Source organism: Haematobia irritans, chromosome 4 (assembly GCF_050003625.1).
Source record: "Haematobia irritans isolate KBUSLIRL chromosome 4, ASM5000362v1, whole genome shotgun sequence".
NCBI classification, from domain to species: Eukaryota; Metazoa; Arthropoda; class Insecta; order Diptera; family Muscidae; genus Haematobia; species Haematobia irritans.
Genome location: NC_134400.1, coordinates 14,594,170 through 14,620,721, shown reverse-complemented (window position 1 = coordinate 14,620,721; position 26,552 = coordinate 14,594,170). Strand labels below are relative to the sequence as shown.

General features: G+C 23.0%; 1 protein-coding gene across 4 annotated transcripts in view; it reads right to left on the bottom strand.

The window, feature by feature from the left end:
* Window positions 1-8,039: 8,039 nt before the first annotated feature.
* GlcAT-P (Glucuronyltransferase P) overlaps window positions 8,040-26,552 on the bottom strand; it is a 98,628-nt gene continuing 80,115 nt past the window's right edge. For 3 of the 4 annotated variants that reach the window (XM_075308286.1, XM_075308287.1, XM_075308288.1), the window contains exons 6-10: window positions 23,580-24,278; window positions 13,785-13,971; window positions 13,561-13,718; window positions 11,370-11,660; window positions 8,040-8,230 (exon numbers count right to left, since the gene is read on the bottom strand). In XM_075308286.1, the coding sequence (XP_075164401.1) occupies window positions 8,117-8,230; window positions 11,370-11,660; window positions 13,561-13,718; window positions 13,785-13,971; window positions 23,580-24,278 (1,449 nt within the window). In that variant the 3' untranslated portion in view covers window positions 8,040-8,116. The remainder of the gene's footprint in view (window positions 8,231-11,369; window positions 11,661-13,560; window positions 13,719-13,784; window positions 13,972-23,579; window positions 24,279-26,552) is intronic. The other variant, XM_075308289.1, reaches the window with a different exon arrangement.

Sequence of the window (26,552 nt, the reverse complement as noted above, 5' to 3'; positions counted from 1 at the left end):
TAGTGGAGTTTTTATCTCTTTAAGCGATAAATGAGGTAATAAAAAAATTGTTATTAAATTAAATAAAATATTAAATGAAATTTCTATAGAAAATTTTGTAAAAAATTTATTTCTATAGAAAATTTGGTCAAAATTTAATATCTATAGAAATTTCTTTGAAAAAGTTATTTCTATTGACAATTTTTTCAAAATTTTTTCTATACGAAATTATCTTCGTATTGTAATGCTATAGAAATACAATTTTGAAAAAAAAAAAATTATATAAAAATACAAATTTTAAAAAATTTTCTATAGAAATAAAATTTTGCAAAATTTACTATAGAAATAAAATATTGACAAAATTTTCTATAGAAACAAAATTTTGAAAATTTTTTCAATAGAAATAAAATTTTATTCTGCACTGTTAGAAAAATATGTTTCTCATATGTTCCGATATAAACAAAATGTGTTTCGGGCACAATTTTTAAACACAATATATTTAAGTGCAAACATGTAATGTTCCTAAACTAACACAAAATGTTTGGGACACATATGTTAATATGTTAGAGTATATTATGTTTGGGGCATGAATGTTTCATAAAAATAATATGTGTGAATGTAAACATATATAAATTTACAAATTTCGAGTAAACATATATATGTTGTGATACTTTATTCAGAGAGCGACAGAGAGAGTTAGTATAGAGAAAGAAATAGAGATGGAAACCGGGAGGGTTGAATAAAAAGATATCAACATAACACAGCGAGAGAATGAAATGAGAGCAATTTCTGTGAAACCGCTTGTACACACAAAAAATTTTTTTTCTGATTCAATCACGAAATTAATTGATCCAATTAATTTTTAATTGTAATATCTTCAATCACAGAAATGATAGTATCAATTAAAAAATTAATTGAAGGTCAATTAAAAAGTTAATTGATCCAATTAACAAATTAATTGATACTATTATTTTTATGATTGATTTTTGTTTCAATTAAAAAATTTTTTGAATCAATTAAATTTTTAATTGAATATTTGTTAAAACTCTATTAAAATTTTAATTGGAAAAATTTTCGTGAAATTTTTTGGTGTGTATGTTGTTTCGGAAAACTGTTTTATAATAAGGCCAAAAATTTGGTATGCTTAAGTCTAAATATTATTTAATTTGAATAGTAGAATAAGTATTCGGAATAAAGAGAATAGACATTCGGAACCAAGAGAATAGACATTTGAAAAAAACAGCATATTTGTATTACAGAAAAAGATGCGAAGAACTCAAAAATTTCGTGGAAGTGAAAATTATGTGAGGGAATGAACACAATCTTCTTTGGGGAATTCTTCCAATCATATACTATTTTTGGACTCAAAATGCTTCCAAACATATAATATGCTCACATAAAACAAACATATTAATGTTTCGGCGGTATCCAATAATATATGTGCTTCCTGCAAAATATGTTTGGAACATATGTTAGAGAAGCGATTTTTTTTGAGGGTGTGATTATTAACTTTGTTCGGCTTGAGGTCATAGAAAAAATCGATTATTGACTTGTTTTAATATTTATTTCCAATATTTCGGTTAGTGCCACTAACCATATTCTGGCTTTTTGTATATACATAAAATACAAAAATTAAATAACATTTAATGTTCACAAATCACAAATATTATTTGAGATATAATTTATTGAAAATAACTAACGTGAGTTCATGTGCTGCTGTTCATTCTGCAAGTCACCGTACAGCAGCACACGAACTTACGTTAGTTATTTGCAATAAATTATATCTCAAATAAAATTTGTGATTTGTGAACATTAAATGTAATTTTATTTTTGTATTTTATGTAGACACCAAATGCCAGAATATGGTTAGTGGCACTAACCGAAATATTGGAAATAAATATTAAAACATCGATTGTTTCTATGACCTCAAGCTGAACAAAATTAATAACCAGAATAAACATAAAATAGGTCAACAATACTCAAAAATACGTAAAGAAATAAAATTTTGTCAAAAATTTCTATAGAAATAAAATTTTTACAAAATTTTCTATAGATATAAAATTTTGACAAAATTTTCTATAGAAATAAAATTTTGAGAAAATTTTATATAGATATAAAATATTGACAAAATTTTCTATAGAAATACACTTTTGGCAAAACTTTATCCAGGAATAAAATTTTGACAAAATCTCCTATAGAAATAAAATTTTCACAAAATTTTCTATAGAAGTAACAAATGAGAAAAAATTTTCTATAGAAATAAAAATTTCAGAAAATTTTCTATAGAAGTAAACATTTTCAGAAAATTTTCTATAGAAATAAAAATTTCAGAAAATTTTCTATAGAAGTAAACATTTTCAGAAAATTTTCTATAGAAATAATAATTTTCGGTAGAAATGAGATTTTCAGAAACTTTTATACAGAAACAAAATTTTGACAAAAATTTCTATAGAAATAAAATTTTGATCAAATTTTCTATAGAAATAAAATGTTTGGCAAAATTTCCTATAAAAATAAAATATGAGAAAATTTTCTAAAGAAATACAATTTTGACAAAATCTTCTAATGAAATAAAATTTTGACAAAATCTTCTAATGAAATAAAATTTTGACAAAATTTTCTATATAAATAAAATTTTTACAAAATTTTCTATAGATATAAAATCAAATTTTGACAAACTTTGCTATAAATGAAATGTTGACAAAATTTTCTATAGAAATAAAATTTTGACAAAATTTTCTATAGAAATAAAATTTTGACAAAATTTTCGATAGAATGAAATTTTTGACAAATTTTCTATAGAAATAAAATTTTGACAAAATTTGCTATAAAAATAAAAATTTGACAAAATTTTCTGTAGAAATAAAATTTTGACAAAATTTTCTGTAGAAATAAAATTTTGACAAAATTTTCTATAGAAATAAAATTTTGACAAAATGTTATTTCTATATGCTATATTTAATCTTACCATACCGAGAATAAAAGATATTTCAATTAATAATTGTTTTTTGTTTTTATTTAATTATTTAGGAAATTTTTAATTCAGTTTTTTTTTTGGTTGGTTTGTCTTTTTCATATTTAATAGAATAATGTTATACATTAGGTTGATGTTGTTAGTTTTGTTTTTCTTGTGATGTGTATGATAATTTAATAAATGATTTATCTATGATTTTATTGATGTTACCTTCTTGTATTTCATTTATAATTATATATAGTAATTCGATTTTTTATTTAAATTTATAATTCAGACTTAGAGCAGTCAAATATTATACATTTTCCTTTTTAGTAGAAATAAAATATAATTAAATGTAATTTTGATTGAACGAAAACAAAAACAAACTTAAGTACCTCAAATTGTAATAGAAAATTTACAGACTACATATTTTTTATTACATGTTTTTTTGATAATAATAAACATATATAAATTAAAAATGAATAAATTATTGAGGATAAGAATTAACTTAGTTCTCTATAAATATGTTTAGTTTCTAATGATAAACCTGATATAAATGTCTATCACATTTACTAGTCCTAGTTGCAGTAACTGCAACAGACATATGTACCAAAGGGTTTTGTGTTACTCTTTTTTTCAAGAAATTAATTTAAATATTGCAGAGTATATATATTGTGATATGCTTATTATGATAAAAATAAAATAGGTAAAAAGAGTAAATGATTCAAAAGATGATATCTCAACTAAACGTTTTTTTTTCTCCAAAAAAACCTTAATAGTTTTTTTCATGATATTCAATTAGGATGAATTGATTTGTCATGATTTTTAAATTTTGTTCAAATAAAATGGACAATCCACTTTTTTCTAGAAAATACAAAAAGCCAGAATGCTAATCACTTTCATATTAGAATAATCAAATTTTCCTGATCTTTAAAATATGCTCTAATGAAATGTCAACATTTTTTAATTGAAATTACCCCAATCATGAAAATTATAGTATCACTTATAGGATTAATTTGAAATAAAAAAGATGTAATACAATTTTCATGTGTTTTTTGTTTTTTAATTAGCTCTATTGAAATGACAAAAGGATGTTTGGTGTTGCTTCAAATCGAGTTTCTGCTTCTATCCAATCACGATATTAATTGATTTAAATATATTTTTTTTTTAATTGGAATTGCTTCAATTTCAAAAATTATATTTAGAAATAAAGTTTTGAAAAAATTTTCTATAGAAATAAAATTAAGAGAAAAATTTTATACAAATAATATTTTGAGAAAATTTTCTATAGAAATAAAATTTTGAGAAAATTTTCTATAGAAATAAATTTTTGAGAAAATTTTCTATAGAAATAAAATTTTGAGAAAAATTTCTTTAGAAATAAATTTTTGAGAAAATTTTCCAAAAATTTTCTATAGAAATAAAATTTTAAGAAAATTTCCTATAGAAATAAAATTGTGGGAAAAATGTTTATAGGAATAAAATTTTGAGAAAATTAATTTTTTAGAAAATTTCCTATAGAAATAAAATTTTGAGAAAATTATCTGTAGAAATAAAATTTTAAGAAAATTTTCTATAGGAATAAAATTTTGAGAAAATTTTCTTTATAAATGGAAATTTCAGAAAATTTTCTATAGATATAAAATTTTCTATAGAAATAAAATTTCGCGAAAAAATTTTTTATAGAAATAAAAGTTTGAAAACTTTTTCTATAGAAATAAAATTTTCAAAAAATTTGCTATAGAAATAAAATTTTAAGAAAATTTCCTATAGAAATAAAATTGTGGGAAAAATGTTTATAGGAAAAAAATTTTGAGAAAATTAATTTTTTAGAAAATTTCCTATAGAAATAAAATTTTGAGAAAATTATCTGTAGAAATAAAATTTTAAGAAAATTTTCTATAGGAATAAAATTTTGAGAAAATTTTCTTTATAAATGAAATTTTCAGAAAATTTTCTATAGAAATAAAATTTTCAGAAAATTTTCTATAGAAATAAAATTTCGCGAAAAAATTTTTTATAGAAATAAAAGTTTGAAAACTTTTTCTATAGAAATAAAATTGGAGAACATTTTCTGCAGAATCAAAATTTTGTGAAAATTTTCTATAGAAATAAAAATGTGAGAAAATTTTGTATAGAAGTAAAAATTTGAGAAAATTTTGTGAAAATTTTCTATGGAAACAAAATTTTGAGAAAATTTTCTATGGAAACAAAATTTTGAGAAAATTATCTGTAGAAATAAAATTTTAAGAAAATATTCTATAGAAATAAAATTTTGAGAAAATTTTCTACAGAAATAAAATTTTGAGAAAATTTTCTATAGAAATAAAATTGTGGGAACAATTTTTATAGGAATAAATTTTTGAGAAAATTTTAATTATAAATGAAATTTTCAAAAAATTTTCTACAGAAATAAAATTTCGAGAAAAATTTTTATAGAAATAAAAGTTTGAAAACTTTTTCTATAGAAATAAAATTTTGAGAACATTTTCTGCAGAATCAAAATTTTGTGAAAATTTTCTATAGAAATTTCTATAGAAATACATTTTTGAGAACATTTTCTGCAGAATCAAAATTTTGTGAAAATTTTCTATAGAAATAAAAATGCGAGAAAATTTTGTATAGAAATAAAAATTTGAGAAAATTTTGTGAAAATTTTCTATGGAAACAAAATTTTGAGAAAATTTCCTATAGAAATAAAATTTTGAGAAAATTATCTGTAGAAATAAAATTTTAAGAAAATATTCTACAGAAATAAAATTTTGAGAAAATTTTCTACAGAAATAAAATTTTGAGAAAATTTTCTATAGAAATAAAATTGTGGGAACAATTTTTATAGGAATAAATTTTTGAGAAAATTTTAATTATAAATGAAATTTTCAGAAAATTTTCTATAGCAATAAAATTTCGAGAAAAATTTTTATAGAAATAAAAGTTTGAAAACTTTTTCTATAGAAATAAAATTTTGAGAACATTTTCTGCAGAATCAAAATTTTGTGAAAATTTTCTATAGAAATTTCTATGAGAAAATTTGGTATAGAAATAAAATTTTGTGAAAATTTTCTATGGAAAATTTGAGAAAATTTTCTGTAGGAATAAAAATTTGAGAAAATTTTCTATAGAAATAAAATTTTGATAACATTTTCTATAGAAATAAAATTTTGAGAAAATGTTCTACAGAAATAAAGTTTTGTGAAAATTTCTTATAGAAATAAAATTTTGAGAACATTTTCTATAGAAATAAAAATGTGAGAAAATTTTGTATAGAAATAAAAATTTGAGAAAATTTTGTGAAAATTTTCTATGGAAACAAAATTTTGAGAAAATTTCCGATAGAAATAAAATTTTGAGAAAATTATTTGTAGAAATAAAAATTTAAGAAAATTTTCTATAGAAACAAAATTTTCAGAAAATTTTCTATAGAAATAAAATTGTGGGAACAATTTTTATAGGAATACATTTTTGAGAAAATTTTCTTTATAAATGAAATTTTCAGAAAATTTTCTATAGAAATAAAATTTTGAAAAAATTTTTTATAGAAATAAAAGTTTGAAAACTTTTTCTATAGAAACAAAATTTTGAGAAAATTTTCTATAGAAAAAAAAATTTGAGAAAATTTTGTATGGAAATAAAAATTTGAGAAAATTCCATATAGAAATAAAATTTTGTGAAAATTTTCTATAGAAATAAAATTTTTAGAAAATTTGCTGTAGGAATAAAAATTTGAGAAAAATTTCTATAGAAATGAAATTTTGATAATATTTTCTATAGAAATAAAATTTTGATAAAATTTTCTACAGAAATAAAGTTTGTGAAAAATTTTTATGGAAATAAAATTTTGAGAATATTTTCTATAGAAATAACATTTTGACAAAATTTTCTATAGAATTAAAATGTTGATAAAATTTTCTAGAATTTTTTGTCAAAATTTTATTTCTATAAAAATATTCTCATTTTTTCTTTTTGAAATGAAATGAATCCTCTTTCAAATCTAATACAACCTTTTTCATTTCAACATAAGCCTATTTCGATAGAAAAGGTGTGAAATAGGATCACCTTGATATTTGATTTAAAAAATATGGAATTGAAAATTTGGGATTGAAAAAATAGAAATATTTTCTTTTATTTTTTTTTAAATTAAATTAATCCTTTTTCAAATGCAATCTTTTTCATTTCAACTTAACTCTATTACAACAGAAAAAGTATGAAATATGATCACCTTTGATATTTGATTTAAAAAAAATGGTTTAGATATACCTGGTAAGATTTTGATTTGATTTGAAAATGGTTTCATTTGGTTCGACAAAAATGGTATTAAAAAATGATACATTTGTCTTTTATATATATATGATTTGAAACAAAAGAGATATTTCCATACAATTTTTTTTATGAAAAAAAATAATAATTACATTTAATAAATAAGAACTTTAGCGATATTTTATTTTTTGTAAACATGAAAATTTTAAAGAAAAACTATTTTCAATAAAAATATTTGGTATATCTTTTCATACCTCTTCATATAATTTTTTTTTTTGTAATTTACCCTTTTTATATTTATATATAAATGTGTGTTATTATTAAAAAATGATTGTTATTGTTGAGTTTTAAATCTTTTAAATGATTTTTGTTATGTTATATCATTCATTACCGCCTAACTATTTGTAGATGATTTTACTTTATTTCTTTCATTTGGTTTCTTTGCATAAATATTTTCGTTTAAAAACTAAAACCAAGGATTAATATTTACAATAAAAAAAATTATAATAATTATGCATATATGAATAAATATATAAAAAGTTTGGTATTGTATTTACATTGGTAGATGTTATATTCTTTGGATGTAATAAAGCTTTTACACTTTGTGCCTTTTCCGTTACGACTGTCATTTTATGCTTTTTACTTAAGATTGTATATTCATTTCTTTATTGTTTTACTTGTGTAACTTCATTATCATTATTATTGTTATTTAGTTACAATTAAATTATTTCTGTTTTTTTTCAATTTTTTTAGTTTTAATTTTAATATGTTTGGTTTTTAGTTAGATTTACATAAAAAAGAATCTTTGGTTATTTGGTTTTTGAATTTGATGAGAAGATTTATCAACCAATTGCAAAAAAATTGTTTATTTTGTTTTTTTCGTTAATAATATTATTTTATTTATATATATAACTAGGAATAACTGTCTTAAGGTCTAACTAGTGCTTTATCTATTAACATTAAATTTGTATCACTATATTTGGTCGCATTCACTTTCTCTGCAGGATTATTCTTTTTGGTTTGTGTGTGCCACGTTAAAATCTAGAGAAGAAAAAAGAAAACCATCCAGTTAATATTAACAATAATATTTATACACTCTAAATATTGTATAGCTGATTGTAGGGAATTACGAAAACATCTTAATTGTTATAAAAATGCCTAATTTATTTATTTAAAAAGTTGCACAAAAGGCGTACATTTCAAAAAAATTGTAATTGAAATTTATTGCATACTTTTAGGCTGATCCAAACAATATTCTAAGAATCAAATATGACAATGAGTTCCTACGTCTTTAATTTTCGATTAAAACAAAATTTTTTCATGTAAAGATAAAATTTCTATAGACAACTTTGTCAAAATTTTATTTCTATAGAAAATTTTGTCAACATTTTATTTCTATGTACAATTTTGTCAAATTTTATTTCTAAAGAAAATTTTATGAAAATTTTATTTCTATAGAAAATTTTGTCAAAATTTATTTCTATAGAAAATGTTGTCAAAATTTTATTTTTATAGCAAATTTTCTCAAACTTTTATTTCTATAGAAAATTTTGTCAATTTTGTTTAAACTAGCATTACTATAGAAAAATTTATCAAAATTTTATTTTTATTTTGTCAAAATATTTTATAATTATTTTGTAAATTTTTTTTTTGCAAAAAAAATTTTTGTCAAAATTTAATTTCTATAGAAATTTTTTTTTCGAAATTTTATTTATACAGAAAATGTTGTCAAAATTTCATTACTATAGAAAATTTTGTTGATGCGGCCTTTTTGTTCGATTTGGCTTAAAAATGTAAAACAAAATTTTATATGAAAGAAAATTTTGTTTTACTAAAGTTAAATTGGCTTTAATAATTTTGAAAAATGCTCCGCAATTAATGAAATCGTTTTTAAATTTTATGACTTTTTGTATGTTGGCTATGTTAAAAATAGGAGATGTTAAGTTTTTTTATACCCTCCACCATAGGGGGTATATTAACTTTGTCATTCCGTTTGTAACACATCGATATATTGCTCTAAGACCCCATAAAGTATATATATATTCTGGGTCGTGGTGAAATTCTGAGTCGATCTGAGCATGTCCGTCCGTCCGTCTGTTGAAATCACGCTAACTTCCGAACGAAACAAGCTATAGTCTTGAAACTTGGCACAAGTAGTTGTTATTAATGTAGGTTGGATGGTATTGCAAATGGGCCATATCGGTCCACTTTTACGTATAGCCCCCATATAAACGGACTCCCAAATTTGGCTTGCAGGCCCTCTAAGAGAAGCAAATTTCATTCGATCCGGCTGAAATTTGGTACATGGTGTTAGTATATGGTCTCTAACAACCATGCAAAAATTGGTCCATATCGGTCCACTTTTACGTATAGCCCCCATATAAACGGACGCCCAAATTTGACTTGCGATTGCTCTAAGAGAAGCAAATTTCATCCGATCCGCCTGAAATGTGGTACATGGTGTTAGTATATGGTCTCTAACAACCATGCAAAAATTGGTCCACATCGGTCCATAATTATATATAGCCCCCATATAAACCGATCCCCCGATTTGGCTTTCGGAGCCTCTAAGAGAAGCAAATTTCATACGATCCGGCTGAAATTTGGTACATTGTGTTAGTATATGGTCTTTAACAACCATGCAAAAATTGGTCCACATCGGTCCATAATTATATATAGCCCCCATATAAACCGATGCCCAGATTTGGCTTGCGGAGCCTCTAAGAGAAGAAAATTTCACCCGATCAGGCTGAAATTTGGTACATGGTGTTAGTATATGGTCTCCAATGACCATACAAAAATTGGTCCACATCGGTGCATAATTATATATAACTCCATATAAACCGATCTCCAGATTTGACCTCCGGAGCCTCTAAGAGAAGCAAATTTCACCCGATCAGGCTGAAATTTGTTACATGGTGTTAGTATATGGTCTCCAATGACCATACAAAAATTGGTCCACATCGGTGCATAATTATATATAACTCCATATAAACCGATCGCCAGATTTGACCTCCGGAGCCTCTTGGAAGACCAAAATTCATCTGATTCAGTTTATATTTGGTACGTGGTGTTAATATATGGCCTCAAACACCCATGCAAAAATTGGTCGAAATCGGTTCATAATTATGTATAGCCCCCATATAAACCGATCCCCAGATTTGAACTCCGGAGCCCCTTGGAAGAGCAAAATTCATCGGATTCGGTTGGAATTTGGTACGTGATGTTAGTATATGGTATCCAACAACCATGCATGAATTGGTTCATATCAGTCCATAATTATATATAGCCCCCATATAAACCGATCCCCAGATTTGACCTCCGGTGCCCTGTGGAGAAGCAAAATTCATCCGATCTGGTTGAAATTGTGTACGTGGTGGTAGTATATGATATTTAACAACCATGCCAAACGTGGTGCATATCAGTCCATAATCATATATAGCCCCCATATAAACCGATCCCGAGATTTGGTTTTGGAGCCTTTAGGAGGAGTAAATTTCCTCCGAGTCAGTTGAAATTTGGTAGATTGTGCTAGTATATGGCCGTTAACAACCATGCCTAACTAGGTCCATATCGGTCTAAAGTTATATATAGCCCTCAGATAAATCGATCCCCAATCACACAAAAATTGGTCCATATCAAGTTCATAATTGTATATAGCCCCCATATAAGCGACCCCCATATTTCAATTCTGGCTCCCTACGTACCGTGCAAAAGTCCATATCGATTCGTAATTATTTGTAGACTTTTTATCTAATATATACCACGTGTGGACTAACTCACAATTTAGAAAACGATTTAAGATACCACAACCCAAGTAATTCGATTGTGTATAACAGTCTTTCGTAGAAGTTTCTACGCAATCCATGGTGGAGGGTACATAAGATTCGGCCTGGCCGAACTTACGGCCATTTATACTTGTTTTCTAATTAAATTTTTAATTGAGAAACCCCTTTTTTAAGTTGATGTATCTGTTATAATTTGGATTTTTAAACTAGCATTTATTTGTACGTGAAAGGCATTATTAATATATAGCAAAATGATAATGTAAATTCGATTTGTTTGATCCTAGCTTTAAAGTTAGACAAGTCTCTAAAATTTTCTTATTTTATCAAAGCTGCTTCTTTACATCTAATTAGTCCTTTTTTCTGACTATAAATTTAAAAAATCTATAACTTACCTCTGTACAATTATTGGCTAGTAATTCTATATCAGCATTATCCAATGGACCCAAACTCTTTAGGAATCCATCCTCTTCGTATCCCGGTTTAAAAGGCATTTTTGCTTGTGGTCGTTCATGTAGAAATTTCACACTCACAGCAAATCCAGCCATATCAACAGGATATTTACGTCCACCTATCCAACCATCATAGAAGCCAACAATTTTGCCTTGTTTTATAATGGGACTACTAACACCATACTTTGTGACCAAGCCCACAGGCCACATTGAAACCTTTTTGGTATAGCGCATCTAAAAAAGGCAATACAGGCAATAATACAGAAAAAAAAATTTTTTTCTTATAGCGAAATTGAATTTTAATTTTATTGATCGATATCGATTTTAAAATAAATGAAAAAGTTATATAATCAAAAATTTTATTTCTATAGATTTTTTTTGTCAAAATGTTATTTCTATAGAATTTTTTTTTCAAAATTCTATTTCTATAGAAAATTTTGTCCAAATTTTATTTCTATAGAAAATATTGTAAAAATTTGTTTCAATTTTATTTTTATAGAAAATTTTGTCAAAATTTTAATTTTTATACAAAATTTTGTCAAAATTTTAATTTCTATAGAAAATGTTGCCAAATTTTAATTTCTATAGAAAATTTTGTCAAAATTTTATTTCTATAGAAAATGTTGTGAAAATTTTAATTTCTAAAGAAAATTTTGTCAAAATTTTACTTCTATAGAAAATCTTGTCAAAATTGTATTTCTAAAGAAAATTTTGTCAAAAAATTTATTTCTATAGAGATTTTCTCAAAATGTATATCTCTAGAAAATATTTTCAAAAGTTCATTTCTCTAGAAAATTTTGTCAAAATTTTATTTCTATAGAAAATTTTGTTAAAATTTTATTTTTATAGAAAAATTTGTCAAACCTTTATTTCTATAGAAAATTCTGTTAAAATATTATTTCTATAGAAAATTTTGTCACAATTTTATTTCTCTAGAAAATTTTGTCAAAATATAGCGCATCTAAAAAAGAAAAAAAATGTGAACAAATATATACAGGCAATAATACAATTTTTTTTATAGCGAAATTGAATTTTAATTTTATTGATCGATATCGATTTTAAAATAAATGAAAAATTTATATAATCGAAAATTTTATTTCTATAGATTTTTTTTGTCAAAATGTTATTTCTATAGAATTTTTTTTTTCAAAATTTTATTTCTATAGAAAATTTTGTCAAAATTTTATTTCTATAGAAAATATTGTAAATTTTTTTTCTATTTTATTTTTATAGAAAATTTTGTCAAAATGTTATTTCTATACAAAATTTTGTCAAAATTTTAATATCTATACAAAATTTTGTCAAAATTTTAATTTCTATACAAAATGTTGTCAAATTTTAATTTCTATAGAAAATTTTGTCAAAATTTTATTTCTATAGAAAATGTTGTGAAAATTTTAATTTCTAAAGAAAATTTTGTCAAAATTTTACTTCTATAGAAAATCTTTTCAAAATTGTATTTCTAAAGAAAATTTTGTCAAAAAATTTATTTTTGTAAAAAATTTTGTCAAAAAATTTATTTCTATAGAGATTTTCTCAAAATGTATATCTCTAGAAAATATTTTCAAAAGTTCATTTCTCTAGAAAATTTTGTCAAAATTTTATTTCTATAGAAAATTTTGTCAAAATTTTATTTTTATAGAAAAATTTGTCAAACTTTTATTTCTATAGAAAATTGTGGCAAAATATTATTTCTATAGAAAATTTTGTCACAATTTTATTTCTCTAGAAAATTTTGTCAAAATATAGCGCATCTAAAAAAGAAGAAAAAATTGTGAACAAATATATACAGGCAATAATACAATTTTTTTTTTATAGCGAAATTGAATTTTAATTTTATTGATCGATATCGATTTTAAAATAAATGAAAAATTTATATAATCGAAAATTTTATTTCTATAGAATTTTTTTGTCAAAATGTTATTTCTATAGAAAATTTTATTTCTATAGAAAATTTTGTAAAAATTTTATTTCTATAGAAAATTTTTTAAAAGTTTTATTTCTATAGAAAATTTTTTAAAAATTTTATTTCTTTAGAAAATTTTGTTATTTCTATGGAAAATTTTGTAAAATTTGAAGAAAATGAAAATATTTGGTTATATTTTTTCTGCATAGATTTAGTTTAAATAAATACCTGTTCAAATATGCTAATATCATAGGTATTGTCATCATCGGCAAAATAAAATACTCCTTCGGTTGCATTCTCTCTTAGCCATTTAAGGCCACGATTACGATTTGAGACACCACGTGGTTTGGCTTTTTTTGTCTTTTTATATTCATCAGGCATAGGAGCTGTAAGGAAAATGAATTTAATTTTTTGATTAATGTCTCCATTGTCATTGCTTTGTCTCAACTTACCAAGAAAATATTCATAAGGCACACCAATCCTATTAAGAGTTTCTATTACCAAATCCGATGTCTTATTGGCATCCTCTATAACCAACCATAATAAGTTGACAACGTGCTTCAGTGTATAACCCAGACGTGTTAATTCAGCCAATTGTTCTGGACGGCGATAAGTGGGTGTGATAATGTACAATGGAGGCTATAGAATAGAAAAGAGGGATTCGAATTAGAGATGATACAGCAATTGAACATTTACATGGTTGTAAGGACTATAACAATTACAACTAAAAAGGGCCATTTACATAAGAGGATATGCATATTTTCGTTTTTTTTTTTAACGTTCCTTAATTGCTATTTAAATTGAAAGAAAATACTAAAAAAATACATACATACAATAGAATTTTCCAGAAGAAAATATTCCAAATAAATGCAATTAAATAGATAACATGCAAATTTGATAAAACAAATTAATTCCAAGCCATGCAAATGAATAAGAAAAGGAACAGCAAGTAACAAATAGTAATGGAAAGGGAGAGCAACAAGGGAGGCGGATATAAATGCAGAAAAATAATTCTTTATCCCCAAAAGAAATTCTTGCCAAAAAAAAATTGGCAATAATCCTCAAGGCCGGCTCAAAGGCATAGTTACCACGGTTGTTAGAATTCTTCCAGAATGGCAAATTTTTTACTGTTTGTTAGAATTTGATAAAATTTCCAAAGAAATAAAATTTTGACAAAATTTCCTATTGAAATAAAATTGTGACAAAATATTCTATAGAAATAAAATTTTGACAAATATTTTTATAGAGATAAAATTTTGACAAAATGTTCTATAGAAAATACAATTTTGACAAAATGTTCTACAGAAAATAAAATTTGACAAGATATTCTTTAGATATAAAATTGTGACAAAATTTTCTATAGAAATAAAATTTTGCAAAAATTTTCTATAGAAGTAAAATTTTGACAAAATTTTCTATAGAAATCAAAATTTGGACAACATTTTTTTATAGAAATAAAATTTAAAAAAAATGATCTATACAAATAAAATTTTGTTATAAGTTTCTATAGAACTAAAATGTGAACAAAATTTTCTATAGAAATAACATTTTGACAAAATTTTCTATAAAAAATAATTTTCTGACTAAAGTTTCTATAGAAATCAAATGTTGAAAAATTTTCTCCAGAAATAAATTTTGACAAAATTTTCTATGGAAATAAAATTTTGACAAAATTTTCTATAAAAATAAAATTTTGAGAAAATTTTCTATAAAAAAAATATTTTGACAAAATTTTCTCTAGAAATAAATTTTGACAACATTTTCTATGGAAATAACATTTTTAAAAATTTTCTATAGAAATACAATTTTGAAGAAATTATCTATAAAAATAAAATTTTGTGAAAATGGAAATTAAATTTTGACAAAATTTTCTACAAAAATAATTTTTTGACAAAATTTTCAATAGAAATAAAATTTTGATTAAATTGTATGTAGGAATAAAATTTTGACTAATATTTCTATAGGAATAACATTTTGACAAAATTTTCTATTGAATTGAATTTTTTACAAAATTTTCTATAGAAGTAAAATTTTGCAAAAATTTTCTTTAGAAACAAAATTTTGCAAAAATTTTCTGTAGAAATAAAATGTTAAGAAAAATTTTTATAGAAATAATATTTTGAGAAATTTTTCTTTAGAAATAAAATTCTGACAAAATTTTTTATAGAAATAAAATTAAAAAAAAAATTTATAGAAATTAAATTTTGCCAAAATTTTCTATAGAAATAAAATTTTCGGTAGGATAAAATGTGGACAAATTTTTCTATAAAAATAAAATTTTGACAAAATTTTCTATATAAATAAAACTTTGACAAAACTTTGTATAAAAATAAAATTTTGCAAAAATTTTCTATGTAAATAAAATTCTGCAAAAATTTTCTATAGAAAAAATTTTTGCAATAATTTTCTGTAGAAATAAAATTTTGAAAAAAAAAATTTTTTTTTTCACTCCTCCTTTTACAATTTCAACACGAATGAAGGGGTTGTTATTCTGTTGGCGTTTCCTTTCTTTATACACCATCACGAACATGATTTTTTCTAACTAATTTAAAATGACAAATATTTTATTTGTTATTTATTATATTATTTTACTATATTATTTTTAACAATCTCTCCGTATACCATAACAACGCGAATCCAACTAAAAACAACCCACGCGCAAACATATCGATTACATCGATGACCGGTATCGACTAAAAAAGCCAAACCACGTGGTGTCTCAAATCGTAATCGTGGCCTTAAATGGCTAAGAGAGAATGCAACCGAAGGAGTATTTTATTTTGCCGATGATGACAATACCTATGATATTAGCATATTTGAACAGGTATTTATTTAAACTAAATCTATGCAGAAAAAATATAACCAAATATTTTCATTTTCTTCAAATTTTACAAAATTTTCCATAGAAATAACAAAATTTTCTAAAGAAATAAAATTTTTAAAAAATTTTCTATAGAAATAAAATTTTTAAAAAATTTTCTATAGAAATAAATTTTTACAAAATTTTCTATAAAAATAAACTTCTGACTAAAGTTTCTATAGAAATCAAATGTTGAAAATTTTTTTCTAGAAATAAATTTTGACAAAATTTTCTATGCAAATAAAATTTTAACAAAATTTTCTATAGAAATAAGATTTTGAGAAAATTTTCTATAAAAATAATATTTGGACAAAATTTTCTCTAGAAATAAATTTTGACAACATTTTCTATGGAAATAACATTTTGAAAAATTTTCTATAGAAATACAATTTTGAAGAAATTATCTATAAAAATAAAATTTTGTCAAAATGGAAATTAAATTTTGACAAAATTTTCTATAAAAATAATTTTTTTAAAAAATTTTCAATAGAAATAAAATTTTGATTAAACTGTATGTAGGAATAAAGTTTTGACTAAATTTTCTATAGGAATAACATTTTGACAACATTTTCTATTGAATTGAATTTTTTACAAAATTTTCTATAGAAGTAAAATTTTGCAAAAATTTTCTGTAGAAACAAAATTTTGCAAACATTTTCTGTAGAAATAAAATGTTAAGAAAAATTTTTATAGAAATAATATTTTGAGAAATTTTTCTTTAGAAATAAAATTCTGACAAAATTTTTTTATAGAAATAAAATTAAAAAAAATCTATAGAAATTAAATTTTGCCAAAATTTTCTATAGAAATAAAATTTTCGGTAGGATAAAATGTGGACAATTTTTTCTATAAAAATAAAATTTTGACAAAATTTTCTATATAAATAAAACTTTGACAAAACTTTGTATAAAAATAAAATTTTGCAAAAATTTTCTATGTAAATAAAATTCTGCAAAAATTTTCTATAGAAAAAATTTTTGCAATAATTTTCTGTAGAAATAAAATTTTGAAAAAAAAAATTCTATAGAAATAAAATGTGGACAAAATTTTCTATACACCCAGAAAAATGACCCCTTCTTTAAGTTAAGATGAACTCATTGTGAAGAAAGTTAACATTTTCTTATATTTCTGTACCCTTATACTACAGACTATAGAAATACAATTTTGAAGAAATTATCTATAAAAAAAAAATTTTGTCAAAATGGAAATTAAATTTTGACAAAATTTTCTATAAAAATAATTTTTTGACAAAATTTTCAATAGAAATAAAATTTTGATTAAACTGTATGTAGGAATAAAATTTTGACTAAATTTTCTATAGGAATAACATTTTGACAAAATTTTCTATTGAATTGAATTTTTTACAAAATTTTCTATAGAAGTAAAATTTTGCAAAAATTTTCTGTAGAAACAAAATTTTGCAAAAATTTTCTGTAGAAATAAAATGTTAAGAAAAATTTTTATAGAAATAATATTTTGAGAAATTTTTCTTTAGAAATAAAATTCTGACAAAATTTTTTATAGAAATAAAATTAAAAAAAAATCTATAGAAATTAAATTTTGCCAAAATTTTCTATAGAAATAAAATTTTCGGTAGGATAAAATGTGGACAAATTTTTCTATAAAAATAAAATTTTGACAAAATTTTCTATATAAATAAAACTTTGACAAAACTTTGTATAAAAATAAAATTTTGCAAAAATTTTCTATGTAAATAAAATTCTGCAAAAATTTTCTATAGAAAAAATTTTTGCAATAATTTTCTGTAGAAATAAAATTTTGAAAAACAAATTTTTTTTCACTCCTCCTTTTACAATTTCAACACGAATGAAGGGGTTGTTATTCTGTTGGCGTTTCCTTTCTTTATACACCATCACGAACATGATTTTTTCTAACTAATTTAAAATAACAAATATTTTATTTGTTATTTATTATATTATTTTTAACAATCTCTCCGTATACCATAACAACGCGAATCCAACTAAAAACAACCCACGCGCAAACATATCGATTACATCGATGACCGGTATCGACTAAAGGTAGATAAAAGAAATATAGGAAAATTTCCTATATTCTAACAAGTGTGTCTCCTTAAGTTTTAAAAGGATTGAATAATTCTTAGTACGAATGAACTAAAATATTCTTCTATGCCAAGTGTTATTCGTATGTGTGATAAGCTTTCTATAATAAAGGAAGTCAGAATTACCAATTTATAAGAAATTTTATTAAATTTAAGGAGACTTGGTTTTAGTTCAGATTTTGTTTATTTTTACGAATGCTTTGTTATCAGTGAATAACATTTTCTTGTTCAGTAGTAAATTCTTATACCCAGCGAAGAAAACAGTATTAGTAAAATTCCATGCCTTATTCTAGTTAATGAACTATTCCTAACTGCTTTCAGTTTAGTATTCTTTTACTTAATGGAAATAAAATGGCTAAACTAAATTGATGAACATTTTTTTCCTTTAGTTCTGAAGGCACTTTTTTCTGGGTGTAGAGATTAAATTTTCACAAAATAAAGGAAATAAAATTTTTACGAAGAAAAAAATTGCTAAAATTTTCTATAGAAATAAAATTTTTACAACATTTTAGAAGAAGCCGTGTCCTCGGCTCGGCATCAAACATTTTTAGGTAAAAGTTAACTCTTGTATCTTTTCTGAGTGTACCTTTTTGTTATATAACTAAGTATTCTTCATTCATATAATGTATGCCCATCAATATGTATTTGGAGCAGAATAATTTTTTGTTTGTACGTCATGTGTGTACTCATGGAGAGGATTGCACTTAAAATTGCATTTAGATGCAGGTACCCACCCGTGAATAGGGGTTGATACTGACTCGCTTTGACATTAGAAAAAAAATAACGACAACGACTAAAACACCTAACACACAATGCAGCCATTAAGTGGATCAACGTGAAATGTCTGATCTGGGTGATTGAGTTCGTGGGTGAACTACGCAATTTTCTAATTAAATACATGCAAATTAGTTACAAAAAAAAACAAGATTATGCTCTTTTTACTATTGCTTTTTTTTGTATAGAAAATTTTAAAAAAACTACAATACAAAAGAGAAATTTTTTTTCTATTATTCACTGATATTTTGCACTGTGATGGCCACTAACAAAAATAGTATGGACATGAGAATAAAAAAAAAAAAAAACAATCTGACACCAAATAAACTATAGATGATTTCTGACAATGAGGACGACGTTGATAATAATGGGCTGATGACAATGTTGTTGTTGATGATAATGGGCTTTGTTACAAAATATGGATAGAGAAGAGATGAAGATGGAGCTGAAACTGAACATGTCATGGGTAATATTCGACTCTCGACTTGTTTGTCACTCTGAAATGGTCTGCAAATAAGTGGGCCTCTGATGAGGCCAAGTGGATAAGCGTAAAATATTACAAGGATAAATTAAGGTCAATAATTATACTGAAGGTCTTAGATCTTGTGCAAATGGATGCTATTGGCATTGTGTGTGAGAAAATCGTTGTAGCAAAGTATGGGAGAGGGAGAGAGAGTACTCGACATTAATGAGCACACAAAGAAGAACGATTCAAAACAAGAGAGAAATTTGCAATGTGATCTTTTTTATATAAAATCCAGAAAGAGGTGGTCCCATAAATACGTTGTCTCACTGGCTAATGTAAGAGTAACACATGGGTTCAACAGGAAAAATATTATACAAATTTTTTTCAATTAAAATCTCAAATGAATTTGAAAACAATACCAACTTGAAATGTACACTCAAAACAAGAAAAAAAAACTAAGCTGTTCAAGTAAAAATAAAGTAAAAACAACAGAGTTTAAAAATCAGAAGTATAACTCATTCTTAGAAGTAAACAAGTAAAGAAAGTCTACACTCAAAAAAAAAAAGTGCTTCCTATATGGCACTAACGCCAATTTAATTCTATTTTAGTTCATGCAATTATTATGTTTTGATTTCTTAACACACAAAAAATTCAATCACGAATTTACTTGATCCAATTAATTTTTTAATTGAAATGTCTTCAATCACAGAAATGATAGTAGCAATTAAAAAATTAATTGAAAGTCAATTAAAAAATTTTCACAAAATTTTCTATAGAAATAAAATTTTGACAAAATGTTCTATAGAAATAAAATTTTGACAACAATTTCTATAGAAATAAAAATTTGCCGAAATTTTCTATAGAAATAAAATTTTAAAAAATGTTTCTATAAAATTTTCTATAGAAATAAAATTTTGACAAAATTTTCTATAGATATAAAATTAAAAAAAATCTATAAAATTAAAATTTTGATACAATTTTCTATAGAAATAAAATTTTTACAAAATTTTCTATAGAAATAAAATTTTCATAAAATTTTCTTTAGAAATCAAATTTTGAGAAAAGTTTCCAAAATTGTCCCTAGGAATACAATTTTGACAAAATTTTGTACAGAAACAAAATGTTACATAGAAATAAAATTTTCACAAAATTTTCTATAGAAATAAAATTTTGATAAAATTTTCTATAGAACGAAAATTTTGACAAAATTTTCTATAGAAATAAAATTTTGACAACAATTTCTATAGAAATAAAATTTTGACAAAATTTTCTATAGAAATAAAATTTTGATAAAATTTTCTATAGAAATAAAATTTTGACAAATTTTTCTATAGAAATAAAATTTTGACAATATTTTCTATAGAAAAACAGTTTTGCAAACATTTTCTATAGAAATAAAATTTTCTATAGAAATAAAATTTAGAGAAAAGTTTCCAAAAATTTTCCTAGGAATAAAATTTTGACAAAATTTGCTACAGAAAAAAATGTTATATAGGAATAAAATTTTCTATAGAAATAAAATTTTGACAAAATTTTCTATAGAAATAAAATTTTGCAAACATTTTCTATAGAAATAAAATTTTCCAAAAATTTTCTATAGAAATAAAATTAAAAAAAAAGTTTCTATAAAATTAAAATTTTGATAAAATTTTCTTTAGAAATAAAATTTTGAGAAAAGTTTCCAACATTTTCCCTAGGAATAAAATTTTAACAGAATTTTCTATAGAAACAAAATGTTACATAGAAATAAAATTTTCACAAAATTTTCTATAGAAATAAAATTTTGATAAAACTTTCTATAGAAAGAAAATTTTGACAAAATTTTCTATAGAACGAAAATTTTGACCACATTATCTATAGAAATAAAATTTTGACAAAATTTTCTATAGAAATAAAATTTTGATAAAATTTTCTATAGAAATAAAATTTTGACAAATTTTTCTATAGAAATAAAATTTTGACAATATTTTCTATAGAAAAACAGTTTTGCAAACATTTTCTATAGAAATAAAATTTTCTATAGAAATAAAATTTAGAGAAAAGTTTCCAAAAATTTTCCTAGGAATAAAATTTTGACAAAATTTGCTACAGAAAAAAAATGTTATATAGGAATAAAATTTTCTATAGAAATAAAATTTTGACAAAATTTTCTATAGAAATAAAATTTTGACAAAATTTTCTATAGAAATAAAATTTTGATAAAATCTTCTATAGAAATAAAATCTTGACAAAATTTTCTATAGAAATAAAAAATTGACAACAATTTCTATATAAATAAAATTTTGCAAACATTTTCTATAGAAATAAAATTTTGCAAAAATTTTCTATAGAAATAAAATTAAAAAATAAGTTTCTATAAAATTAAAATTTTGATAAAATTTTCTTTAGAAATAAAATTTTGTGAAAAGTTTCCAAAATTTTCCCTAGGAATAAAATTTTAACAGAATTTTCTATAGAAATAAATGTTACATAGAAATAAAATTTTCACAAAATTTTCTATAGAAATAAAATTTTGATAAAACTTTCTATAGAAAGAAAATTTTGACAAAATTTTCTATAGAACGAAAATTTTGACCACATTATCTATAGAAATAAAATTTTGACAAAATTTTCTATAGAAATAAAATTTTGATAAAATTTTCTATAGAAATAAAATTTTGACAAATTTTTATATAGAAATAAAATTTTGACAATATTTTCTATAGAAAAACAGTTTTGCAAACATTTTCTATAGAAATAAAATTTTCTATAGAAATAAAATTTAGAGAAAAGTTTCCAAAATTTTCCCTAGGAATAAAATTTTGACAAAATTTGCTATAGAAAAAGAAATGTTATATAGGAATAAAATTTTCTATAGAAATAAAATTTTGACAAAATTTTCTATAGAAATAAAATTTTGCAAAAATTTTCTATAGAAATAAAATTAAAAAAAAGTTTCTATAAAATTAAAATTTTGATACAATTTTCTTTAGAAATAAAATTTTGAGAAAAGTTTCCAAACAAAATGTTACATAGAAATAAAATTTTCACAAAATTTTCTATAGAAATAAAATGTTGATAAAAGTTTCTATAGAAAGAAAATTATGAAAAGATTTTCTATGGAAATAAAATTTTGACAACATTAAATATCTATAGAAATAAAATTTTGACAAAATTTTCTATAGAAATAAAATTTTGATAAAATTTTCTATAGAAATATAATTTTGACAAAATTTTCTATAGAAATAAAATGTTGACAATGTTTTCTATAGAAATACAATTTTACAAACATTTTCTATAGAAATAAAATTTTCTATAGAAATAAAATTTTGAGAAAAGTTTCCAAAAATTTCCCTAGGAATAAAATTTTCACAAAATTTTCTATAGAAATAAAATTTTGACAAATTTTTCTATAGAAATAAAATCTTGACAATATTTTCTATAGAAATACAATTTTGCAAACATATTAGATATTTATAATAGAATTTTGACAAAATCTTCTATAGAAATAAAATTTTAAGAAAAATTTCCTTAGAAATAAAATTTTGACAAAATTTTCTACAGAAGAAACTTTTGACAAAATTTTCTGTAGATATAAAATTGTGACAAACTTTACTATAAAAATAAAATTTTGACAAAATTTGCTATAGAAATAAAATTTTGACAAAGTTTTCTATAGAAATAAAATTTTGACAAAATTAAATACAATTTTGGAAAAATGTTCTATTGAAATATTTTTTTTCAAAATTTTTGTTTGAAATATAAACGTTTATATCAAACAAAAATTTTGTATAGAAATAAAATTTTGACAAAATTTTCTATAGAAATAAAATTTTGGCAGCATTTTGTATAAAAATAAAATTTTGACAAAAAATCACATCCATAGTAAAACGAATATAAATACTAATACAAATTGCCAATAAATAGGAAATAACTACAAATGAGGCTTACAAATGTTTGCTTGTCTACAAATATCTACAACATGCACTTAAGGCAAGGTGGTGTCCAAACAAAGCATTACACAAACTCTGGATATGGTTAATAAAATATTTTTGTTTGTTTTGTATTTTTTTTAAGTGTATATTTACTGTATCGATATTTTCCCTTAATGGTGATGATGATGAGATGGATGGATGTTTCTTGTTCGATCTGTTATTGTTAGAGATTTCGTTTTTGTAGTGTTGCTGTGGTCTGTTCACTTTTGATGATGATGTTGCCGATCCATCTGAAGGTATTGCTGTTACTGTTGTTGTTGTTGTTGTAGACGATGATATTGCTGGCGATGGGGACGATGTATTCAAAAAAGTATTATTTAAATCAACAACTGTTGCTGTCAATAATGCTGCCGCAGATGATGATGATGACGGTTTTTGGACCTTAGCCCTGTATTTAGCCGATGCTAATGCATATGAGGATGCTTTGGATGTTGAAAATGACTGCATTTTCTTGGTCATGGCTTTTAATGCAGCCGCAGATGAAGGAATTACCATTGATTCTGATGAAGTTTTTTTGATATTTTTAGCCGATGATGATGACGATGATGATGAAGGCGAGGATAAAAATGACATGGGTGACCAAAGGAATAAATTCATTTTCTTAAATAATTTTGTTGTCCTACTCGGCAATGAAAACAACGATAACGATGTAGTCAATGATGTTGAGTGCGTCGATGATTTTTTGTCCTTTGTTGATGACATAATCGAATCGGTAGAGTATAGAGAAGATGATGAGCTATAACTACCATCATTTCCATGGAATCCATCGCCACCAATTGATTTATCTTTAAGCTGCTTTTATTTTAGTTAAAATTGCAAAATGTGTATAAAATACGCGACGAAAGTTTCCAATGGGGAAACAGAAAATGATAGAGGGGAGAAATAGAGAAAAAATTGGAAAAGATACAGTCAGATGAAATTGGAAAATAATACATTATTTTCTGTGGTATTATAGCCGCAAAAAAAAATTGAGAAAATCCAAATTGGTATATAATAGAGCAATGCTAGAGCTGCCCATTGATTATAGACTACATAGATGATTCGACCGTGTCAAAGAGCTGTTTGAAGGATCCGGAGATTAAGAATAAACAGAGAAAATAGAGCATGTTTACATTAATGATGCGCCAGACGAATTATAAATAAATTAAAATATTAAAAAATCATATTTCCGGAAAAAATTGTGGCTTAAAAGCGCAAAAATTCGAAATTTAATTATGAGCATATTTACTTTTTAAAAACATCACAAATGATAAGATTTTTTTGGAAAAGACTCTGCGAAAAAAATCAAAACGTAATGTAAGAAATTAATTTTTGGAATTGATCCATTTTCCCCCCGGAGAGAAATGAAGCATCCATGTAGACTATAATCCATGAAGACGCCTACAAACGCCTAGAATGTGGTAGTGTACGAAAACTAGATTTAAGTGTATTGGCGGTGATCCGTGTTTGTGTATATGTGATGGAGTTACAGATGGGGAAAACGCAATCAAATGTCGTCCAAGACAAATTTTCTGTAGAAATAAAATTTTGAGAAAATTCTCCATAAAATATTTCAAATAAAATTTTGACAAAATTTTTTATAGAAATAAAATTTTGACAAAATTTTCTATAGCAATTAAAAATTTGACAAAAAATTTCGAAAACAAAATTTTGACAAAATATTTCTATAGAAATAAAATGTTGACCAAAATTTTCTATAGAAATAAAATTTTGACAACATTTTCTATACAACTAAAATTTTGGTAAATCTTTCTCTAGAAATAAAATTTTGAGAAATCTTGGTAAAATTTTTTAAAGAAATAAAATTTTTGGTAAAATTTATTATAGAAATAAAATTTGGTAAAATTTTTTATAGAAATAACATTTTGACAAAATTTTCTATAGAAATAAAATTTTGACACATTTTTTGATAGAAAAAAATTGACATATTTTTTTACAGAAAAAAATTGACACATTTTTTATAGAAAAAAATTGACATATTTTTTTATAGAAAAAAATTGACATATTTTTTATTGAAAAAAATTGAAACATTTTATAGAAAAAAATTGACACATTTTTTTATAGAAATAAAATTGTTTTGTTTGTTATTGTTGGTTTATTCTTCAATCATTATTGTTTTTGTTTTTATTTCAGCTTAAAACCATGCATTGACTAAACTACAAGTGTAGCTTAACCAACAGAGGAAAAGTATGCTTGTCAAATTTATTTGGGCAAAGCCCTATAGACTGCATGATGGTTGGATGTACAGCTGTTTCGGAATTACCACATTCCTCATCAGCATCCTCTACTTGCAGCAAAACTATCAACCAATTATCAGAATGAATTCGGGTAATTCACTCAACCCAAAGTAAACTAAACTTGAACATTCGGAAAAAAGGTTTGATATTCGGCTACTGCCTAAACAAATTTGCAAGCATATTTCTTTTTCTTTGCCAAACTCAAATCAAAATTGTGACAAAATTTTTTATAGGAATAAAATTTTTGCAAAATTTTCCATAAAAATAAAATTTTTCACATTATTTTTTATAGAAATAAAATTTTAGATAATATTTTCTATAGAAATAAAATTTTGGCAAAATTTTCAATAGAAATAAAATTTTGACAAAATTTTCTGTAGAAACAAAAATTTGACAAAATTTTCTATAGAAATAATATTTTGATAAAATTTTCTATAGAAATAAAACTGACAAAATTTTCCATAGGAATAAAAGTTTGATAAAATTTTCTATAGAAATAAAAGTTTGATAAAATTTTCTATAGAAACAAAAGTTTGATAAAATTTTCTATAGAAATAAAATTTTGAAAACATTTTCTATAGATATAGAATTTTCTACAGATATAAAATTTTTGTAAAATTGTCTATAGAAATAAAATTTTGACAACATTGTTTATAGAAATAAAATGTTGACAAAATTTTCTATAGAAATAAAAATTTCCAAATAAAATTTTGACAAAGTTTTCGATAGAAATAAAATTTCTCTTTTTATTGTTAATGCCACTTGTTAGAAACTCTCAATGGTAACACTGGGATGGGGGAATCAAATTTGTCACCTATTTCTTTTCAAT